Consider the following 9,357-nt stretch of genomic DNA (forward strand, 5'->3'; position numbering starts at 1 on the left):
ATTTTCGCATCTAAACGGATAATAAATAGAAATTGCTCAGCTGACGGTCTAGTCAAAGAGGAGAAACGTCAGTTGAACGTGGTAGTTATTTGCAAGCGAACAAATATTTGCACGCGCCTGGTCGGGCGATAGCGATCGAGTGCATGGGCGCGCCTGCCTTCTGCAATCCGTCGGATCCGACGCCGACGACCAGATTCGAGCCAAGGATGTACAATCTTTCTGGGAAAAAAAACAGGGAGCCGTATGTACAGAGACCGCCGAAAATACCAGCAACCTGGGCAACTCGGCCGGTAAAAATTATGTACAGCTTAGGGAAATACAGGCGGAGCTCCCGGAACCCAAAGAAGAAGAAGAAGAAGAAATGGACGGAACAGAGAGCCACTTGGACTTGGACACGAGCAGAGCTGCGGAAGACAGTGCCATCCGGGTGTGCCCGCTGTGCTCTGAAATCGTTTCTGTTCGGGGCCGCGCGGCACACGCGGCGCGACTGCTTGCCGCCGAGGCCGCGAATCGAGCAGCGATCCGCATGACCGGCTCCAGTAATGGCGATTCTCCCGAGCATCCCCGGCCGGCCGGACGATTGATTCCACTCGGAGGCGCGGGACTCTTGACTTTTCCGTGCGGAGTCGGAGGACCTGCTTCCCAGGCTCCCGGCATTGCCGCGGCGAAGTCGGCCCCCGCGGCGCCGTGCGGCAGCAACTAGCTTGTGCGGCGGAGCGGAGGCGCGGCGGCGGATGGCTTGGCCGGTCACGACTCGCACCGCAGGTCCGCGTCCTTTCTCCCGGCGTCGCCGCCGTCGGCGTTGCGGGCCGTGGCCGCGCCGCCGGGCCTCACGGGCGTGGGCGGGGTCACCGAGATGGACAGGCGGCCGAACCCCCAGTGCCCCACCCGGTACATCTCCATCCACACCTTCTCCGCGTCGAGCCTGCCCGACGACGAGTTGCTCCCTCCCGCACGCGCGGCGTCCTCGCCGCGAGCGTCCGCCTCCGAGTCGTCCAAGCCCCGCGCGCCTTTCGCCACGGCGTCGGCGTCCAGCACCTCCAGCGCCCCGTGGCCGCGGCCGCGGCCGCCGCCGGCAGCGGCAGCGGCGCGGCATTTGGGCTTGGCGGCGGTGTCCATGTCGCGCACCCGCTTCTTGTGCCGCAGCTCGCCGCGGCGCCGCCGCAGCCGCCGCAGGCAGCGGCGCGCCACGGCGAGCGGGGCCTTGACGAAGGCCAGCCCCAGCAGGCTGACCACCGCGCACGGGCAGCACCCCAGCGCGATGGCGTCCGCCAGCGTCACCGCCACGCAGGACCGGCACGTCTGCGCCGTGCAGCCCGCCTGGTCCACCACCGGGACGCCCGCGGCCGCCGGCCCGCACCCGCCGCCGCCGCCGTGCCCGTCGTGGTGGTCGAACCGCCCGCGCCGGCTCGCCGCCATCACGCCGCCGCGACGAGCCCCGGCGGTCAGCTCCTCCTCATGCCTCCGCCGCTGCAGCCTGTTCATGACGGGGAGTGGGAGCGAGCCGTGAGCTGCTGCAGAACAACCGAAGAGAAACAACAGGCCAGACGGCCATGGCGTCACCGCATCACACCGCGCGCAATTCGCCGTCGGAAGCAGCAGCCTGGCTGGTGGCGAGTAAACGGAGGGCAGTAATTAAGTAGAGTGGTCTGGTGGTGGTGGTGGTGGACTGCGCGGGCGGGAGCGGGGGAAACCAAAAGCTGTCGTTTTCCGGCACAGTGGCGGGCCGGGAACGCCGCCACATGTTGCGAGGCGGCGAGGCCCGGACATGGACACATGCGGAGCGATGCGCAAGCCCCTCCATAAATGGAAGGTTTTGGCGGATAGCGAAGGCTTCAAGTGGCGGCTCGGCCTCGACCTCGAGTAGACCAGACCAGACGAGACCGCCCGAGGCCGAGACGGAACAACTCCTACGCCATTAGGAACTCCAGGACGCTAACGATCCTGCCCAACTAGCTGCTACAGACTACAGTATGCGTTAACCGAGACCGTGACGGGTCAGGAATTCAGGAAAGCGCAGGAGAGAGACTGAGAGACACTCTCACTTAGTGCTGTAGTTGATTGTTTGGTTGTTAAATCGATTGTTTGATCAGATGTCGGAAGGATTTTTTTGACACTAATTTAAAAACTAATTTCAAAACCCGTTTGGAAACCGCGAGACGAATCTTTTGAGGCCTTTGATCGCACCATTAACATATGTGGGTTACTGTAGCACTTATAGCTAATCATGTACTAATTAGTCTCAAAAGAATCGTCTCGTCGTGTACATCCAAACTGTGCAATTAGTTTTGTCATTTACCTATATTTAATACTTCATTCATATATAAAAAAAGAGGCAAAAAAATTTTGGGAACTAAACGGCCCCTCGGCCAGAAACCGGTAACGGTTTACGGGCAGCCAGGCCGGCAGAACAGGAGAGGCAGCCGCCACCAGCTCACCTGCTCTCCGCTGTGCTCTGCTCTGCTCCCTCCTCTGCATTCGGAGGCCATGGCACGTACCGCGCTCTGCTGAGTCTGCTCTGCTCTGCTCGTCTCGGCTCCGGGGGTCCAGCGAACTTTTGGTCCTGGTCCAGGGCACTGTGCGGACACGTCGGACGGGTACAGCCGGAACTGTAGCGCCCATCAGCAGCCAGCCAGCCACTCGCCGTGGCGCGGCTTGGATCTCTGAAACTGATCTCCGGCCGGCCTGAGTGAGCGCCTGCGCAGGGCGGGCCCGGCGTGGAGTGAATTGCCGGGGCTTTGGGTACGTTGGATTTGCGTAGACAGGGCAAGAAGAGTCAAGAGATATGCCTCTGATTCAAGGGCCTCTCGGCCATGGGACCCGGCTGCTCTGCGCAGCGTCCCCCTTGGTGTCCGATGGATCATGCATGCGTGGATCGATGGATGGATTTCAGATTTCTGCTTTCTAGTGGCAAGTACTGCATCAGATGATGCCAAGGAGAGAGCGCCAATAATGCCCTAGGCCTCGTCTCAGTTGCCCAAGGAAAATTTGGTTCCTTTCGTTTCCATTCGGCTGTTTTACTATTGGACGGTGAGTCACTGATCTTGAGTCTTGACAACATAGCTGGAGAGGAAGGGAGAGGAGGACATGAACGAGACATGTCGGAGTAGGAGGGATCTGGTAGCATCTGATCTGTTGTGGTTTTGTCTGCCACTGTGCATTAGGCAGGCTACTAACATGTACCGTCACAGGATCGAGCGAATCAAGAGTTTGACCAAACTGAAGTTGAACTTTACTTTCAAAATAAAAACTCAACACACACGAGTTCAATTTTGCTTCCTAGATCCTGCTGAAGAATTTAACCTCAACTAACCTCGAGTTAGATTTGTTATTGTTACTACTTCAAATGCCATTTGCAACCTGATTTTCCATTCCTAACATTATCTCTTTTTTTATATATAAAAAGAAATTATTCCTAACATCATCATCTCGAAGAAGTGGGGGGACAAGCATTCGTGTAGTACGGTCGAATCCTAGCAAGATGCATAACCAATCGGATTTGTGTCGCCATCAATCCTACCGGGCAGCAATTAAATAGCAGGAGTACCACCACGCAGGGGCAGAGCAGAAACTAACCTGCCGTATCGTCCCTGTCCCCAAATCATTGCAGGTTTTAGACGACGACCCTAGCCTGGAAGACACGATGATGATCATTGCGGCGACCAAGCCGCACGCTTCCTCGATGTTTAGTGTGCATCTGGTGGTTAAGAAAAGCAGCCCCCCCCCCCCCCCCCCCCCCCCATTTTAATTGCCGTCAGCGCAGGGCCACACCCCAGCAGAGAACTGTGTGAACTCCTTTTGATCAGTGGGGAGAACCAGTAGCTTTCTAGTGTGTGGAAAGAAGCCTCCTGTGTTGATGAAAGGATCCAGTTCGCCATCAGTGCGTGGTGGATGATGTAAACGGCGGCATGTCTCGGTCTTTTTAAAACGAATTGGACGTCGCTAACCGAAGGATTAGGGCATGATTAGCGAGCGGCGAAGGGACGGCTCTGTTTTTTTTTCATGTGGTTTCCGTAATCTACCAGAGATGATGGTGTGTGAATGCTTTATAGCCATGTCTATGTGAATACGTGATCGTTGGAATTTCACACACACACACAAGTGATCGTTGGAAACTGCAGCCGTGCACGGCCGGGGATTTTACATTTACTGCTGCACGACAAGCCTAGCTAGCACTGCACGGTACGATCACAGGAAAGGAAGGAGCACGCAGGCACCTTGTCTGTCTGATGCGCTCTACTTTGGACAGCAATGGCGTAGGCATAGGCATAGGCGTATAGGTTGGCCTCCTTGGTCATGGCTTTAGGTTTGGACGAAGGGGCAAGAGCCAGGAACCAGGGCCGTGTTTGGACGTGGAGGGGTAAATTTGTCCCAAGGCAAATGTTTTATTCCAACCATTTTTCCCCCAATAATTTTATTCCATAAAGATGTTTGGATTAGGGACAAATATGGTTGGAGAATAGCATTTAATTGGTCATTTTACCCCCATTTGACACCTAAAGAGGGGTAAAGGAAAAAGAAGGGGTAAAACATTTACCTCAACAAGTTTTACCTCATGTTTGGATGTTTGAGGTAAAAAATAGATACTTTTACCCCTTTTACCTCTTTTAATTCTCCATCCAAACAGGGCCCAGGATGATCGCTCAGGCCTCAAATGCTTGCAAACAAAAGGGGAAGATTCCATCCACCTCAGGAATTAGAAAACCGCAGGCATGGCGCGGCCAGCGGGCGCCTGTCCGCAGGACGGACAGGACGCTCTAGTGCTCTACCATTCCGGCGAGGAAGCGATGCACGCGCAGACGCGCTGCTCCTCCAAATGATTTCGGCGGCAGGAGAAGAAAGCTGGGCGCGTATCATGCTCGGTGTCAGCGGGAGAACCGCCGCCACCGGCCACCGGCCTGGGTTCCCAATCCTGCCATTGCTGCAGACTTGCAGAGCAGCGGCTAGATCTCCTAGGACACCACGCTTGCCGAGGTGCAACGGCATGGGCCACGAGCAGCAAGAAGTTATTGGTACTGCAGCAGCGTGCGTAGTTAAGGGTCGCCATGTGCGCGCCTTCCTTTCTGAAACTGCAGACGCGAGTTACTCCTACAGTCCTGAATAATGCAGCCGGACGACAGTACACTGTACTACCAGCACGCTGCAGTTTTTTTTTTTTTGCCCTTCTGTTGTTAACAGAGTGAGTGCTACGATACCACATTTTGTCGGGTAGCAAGTACCAGTAGGTCTCGTCAAGCCTGATTTCGTGATCATCCATTAACGTGTGCTTAAGTTTTGCTCCTACTCTACTCGATGAAGGATGATGATGGATGGGATGGTCGTGATGCAAGCAACAAAATCTCGACCCAAATGCAGCTCCAGCGATGCAATTGGCGAAGCAGGAAAGGATTAAGCAAGAGCAGCAACTCACCCACAGCGAGAGAAGGTGGTGCCGTCACCTATGCTGCTTGCTGCGTCGCCTCCCCTGCCTCCGAGGAGAAGTCCGAGGCCCGGCGCGCGCTGCCGCGGGCGACGTCACAGGCGGGAGCTGCCCGGGGCGGCCTTCCGCGACGCGACAGGCACCGCTTGGAGCGCGTCGCCGCGACTCATGGTCCCGTGGACGCGGTAGCGGCCGGCGGCCGGCGGCCGATGGCGGCGAGGGAGTCCCTGCGCCTGCTTATCCGGCGACAAGCTGTGGCCGGCGGCCGGCGGCGCGCGTGCGGGTGGGCGACTAGCTGGCTAGCTCTGCCGAGTGCCGAGGAGAGGAACGGCGGCAGAAGCGTCCGCAGCGGCAGGCAATGCGCGCTCAGTTTGCCTCGGGACTTTTATACGCGGCGACCTGCGCAGAAACCTGCATCGGAAATGCGGGGGGCAGAGGGGCAGACTGCGGAGGGGTGTGGTTTTGCAGGAAAGCCACTCTGCGGTTCTGGTATTTCGCTGAGACCCTCGGATGCACTGCTGGCGCGAGGGAATAATTGACATGGAATTCTTTTTATCAGGTTGGATATACTAATGCTAAGCTGAAACTTGGGATGATGTTTCCTTGTCGAATCTGCCGTGCAAGCAACAAGCAACCGCATGTATGAGGTGCTGCCGATTCAACGCGTGTAGGATGCATGAATCAGCGATGCCTAGATTTTGTTTTCCTCTCTGAAAACTTAGTTCGTTCCGAGATGAACTATTGCAAACACCGCGCTGAAATTTACTCCTGGCAGCGGGCCAAGAATTTTTTTGAAAGAATTAAAGAAACCAGAAAGGGCTGAGAATTTACAGAGGTAGGGGGTGTGCCAAACTGCGAAAGCGGCATCTGTTTACCGAGGACAGTGAGAATCTCGTTTGACTTCTGGCTTCTCGGGACGGCCAGTGGTAGTTTGGCATTTTTTTTTATCTGTCGGGTTTCAGAAGATGTGCGCCACGTATTCACTGGATCGCACGGTGATATGCCGAGTGGACGACGAGCGAGGAAGCAATCCCAGATCAGCAGTCAAACATTTCCAACGCAAAACTGTCAAATACTATACATTTGCTTCATGCGTATTTTCTGGATTGTGGATTCCCACGGCCAAATTGCATGTTCGTATTACAACTGGAAACTCTTGGCTGTTTTTTGCCTGGTTTGGGTTTCCAAAATTACTAATGGAACTGTTTGCAGTTTCTGGTCAATTAGGTTTTCTGAAAGTCACTCGTTTAACATCAATTTATATGCTGGATGGTTTTTTTAATCCTTTTACAGTCCGGATATGTAACAAAATCTATACTATCTCTTTTTATGACAGTTTACTAACTCTATCACTGGCTCACATGGCGCCTCTCCGCATCTCTACGAGCCTAAAAAGGCACTTTCTTTTTAGGAAGCATGAATAGATGGTTCATCGCCATGTACCATCTATGCAATGGCATCATATGAGAACTTCTTACTCAAGCAATAAAAAGTATTTAGGAAACTTAGACATTGGCAACCAAATCAGATCTTAAATAGGTCAGGTTTATATAAGTGCATCTTGATCGATTAGGTTATACAAATTAAAATACTATCTTCAAGTTCATAAGAATTTGATATTTTTGTAGATAGATGCTAAGGTATCATATCTCATCTAGACCCATCCTCTACTAACTGCTAACAAACCCAAGTGACTGCTCTCTTGGTTTCAAATTATAGCTCATTTGACTTTTTTACCTCAAGTTTGACCGTTCCTTTTTAAAAAAATTGTGCAAAATATAACTTCTTTTATCGTGGCTTGCTTTATATTAATATAAATTCTTCAAAAATAACTTAAATTCGACAATATTTGCGCATATTTTTTGAATAAAATGACTGGTCAAATTTGAGTTAAAAAAATTAAATGAATTATAATTTAGAACGGAAGGAGTATTATGCTATGTTACGTTTATTTACTTGGCGGTAGTTTTTTTAGCAAATATACTAGACTGCAGCAAGCATATATACGAACCATTTTGTCCTACGCTGCCTTGAATTTTCCCTCCCCAGGCCCAGGGTACCCCTCTTTTATATATTTGCCATGTCCAGTCAGTTCCTGTCGGTACAAACAAAACGATCAATCAAGAGTGGACCTCGCGCCCTTCGGCCCTGTTTGGTTGTCTCCCTAGCACATCTAGCATAAATTTTGATCAATAATTAGTACTAAATAAAGTCGGTTTACAAAATTAACTCCACAATCATGTGCTACTTCACGAGGCGAATCTAATGAGGCATTTTGACCACATGATTAGAGGTTAGTTACTGTAATATTACTGTAGCCAATTATCAATTAATTACATTCGTCGCGAAAAATTACACTCATCCGTGAAAAAATTTTATAAATAAATTTTATTTAATACTTTATGTATGCAAGATTCTCTCGTTGCTAGTTGTGCTAGGAGAAACCAAACACAGGTCCCTCGTCTCTCGCCCTTTCAATACGTGGCTGATGGCTGTGCAGTACGCATCCTATCAAAGATCACATCACATCCATGCTGCCCGGCCCTCCGATCCCCGTCCGGCCGTCCCCATGGGCTAGCTGCTGCTTGGCTCGACGCCCTCAGCGAGTTCTTTATAGCAGCCGATGGCCTACGACTACGAGCTCGCGCGTGCGCATGTGCCAGTGGTGCGCGCGCGGGTGCCGTCCGGCTAGCTAGCTTGCTAGTAGATCGGTGGCCGGAAGGGAGCAGGAGCACAGCGGTGGTGATGTGCCGGTGACGAGGATGATGGACGAGACAGTTTCGTTTTTCTCCATCCCCTCGCTCTCCCAACCGAACCTCCTCCCCAGGCTCCCCTCACCGAATAGCTGCAACCAAACCGCCGAATCTCCTAGGGCCATGAGCCTACGAGGGCACCAGCGGTTAACCTAATCACCAAGGGCTTGCATTTTTTATTATCTTTTTTCCCTTCTAATAAGCAGCAGTGAGATGCCAGGGGTTCACCGGACTGCGCAGCAGGCAGGCATCGATCAGTAGCAAGCCAGATCCGGATCAGGTGACGAGACGAGCTGAGCGGCGGCGGCGCCACTGCCAGATCGCTCGACGCCGACGGGAACTGGCTGCAGGTCATGTGCGTGGCCCGCCGTTTAAACTTTGGTCAAATGCTGTCCGGGCAGCCTGGCCCGGTAAACTACAGTGCACGGGGCATGCGTACACTGCACACGGCCGGCCCTGCATTATTATTATTATTATTATTACGAGAGGTGTGTCGAGGACGATCGGTTCGGTCGGTGCTGCTGCTGCAGAGCCATGCATGTGAGTCGTTTGGCCAGCTATAGCTACTGGGACTTGGAGACGAGGTGTGTTTGCGAGTGATTCGTGATGTTTCGAGGTGAGTCGTGCTCGGTAGGTATCATGCTATACGTGCCGTTCTGTCATTTTCGCGTCTCCGTCTTCTTTTTTGTACGTTTATCTACGCATCAGTATTATACACAGCTTTATAGGACGAGCAAAGATATGATAGTGTGATGCATGCTGCGTTGGTAGTCCTGACCACCAGTCCATGTGATGAGATGAGCCCCTAGCTAGTGTGTTTGACTACACACGGTGGGGGAGTATAGAAGCTAAGCGATAGACAAGCCCTGCTGTCGATCAGCTATGCTATGCATATGCTAAGTTTCGCTCTGATGAATTGCTAGTCCGGTGTGTCCTCGCTGGACAAGAATCGTTAAGTCTGTCATTAGCTCTGCACTCGTGCATCGGCAAGTAGTTAATTGTTGTCTCAAACTGTGCGTAGGCCTTGCATTGCAAGAGCAAACCACCTTAAAATCTCCCTCGTACAGTACAGGCCCTGTCGATTAATTGTTGAATTTGAAAACATACATATATGGCCTGTTCCCAGTGGAGTATATATACAAGTAGTAGCTGAATAATAATAAGCATCCAGCAGCCTCCGTGTTC

At 52.6% G+C, this 9,357-nt stretch overlaps 1 protein-coding gene across 2 annotated transcripts; it reads right to left on the minus strand.

Annotated features, from left to right (window-relative positions):
• Positions 1–250: 250 nt before the first annotated feature.
• On the minus strand, positions 251–5,770 carry LOC120710074. 2 transcript variants are annotated; one of them, XM_039995722.1, is made up of 2 exons: positions 5,411–5,770; positions 251–1,477 (listed from the first exon to the last, which is right to left on the minus strand). In XM_039995722.1, the coding sequence occupies exon 2, from the start codon at positions 1,417–1,419 to the stop codon at positions 748–750; it is 672 nt and encodes a 223-aa protein (XP_039851656.1). In that variant the 5' UTR covers positions 1,420–1,477; positions 5,411–5,770; the 3' UTR covers positions 251–747. The 2 variants fall into 2 exon arrangements, with proteins under 2 accessions (XP_039851656.1, XP_039851655.1); XM_039995721.1 differs by lacking the exon at positions 5,411–5,770 and having other exon boundaries at positions 251–2,031.
• Between the last annotated feature and the right edge of the window lie 3,587 nt (positions 5,771–9,357).

The sequence above is a fragment of the Panicum virgatum genome, chromosome 5K (genome assembly GCF_016808335.1).
Source record: "Panicum virgatum strain AP13 chromosome 5K, P.virgatum_v5, whole genome shotgun sequence".
Taxonomy (NCBI): domain Eukaryota; kingdom Viridiplantae; phylum Streptophyta; class Magnoliopsida; order Poales; family Poaceae; genus Panicum; species Panicum virgatum.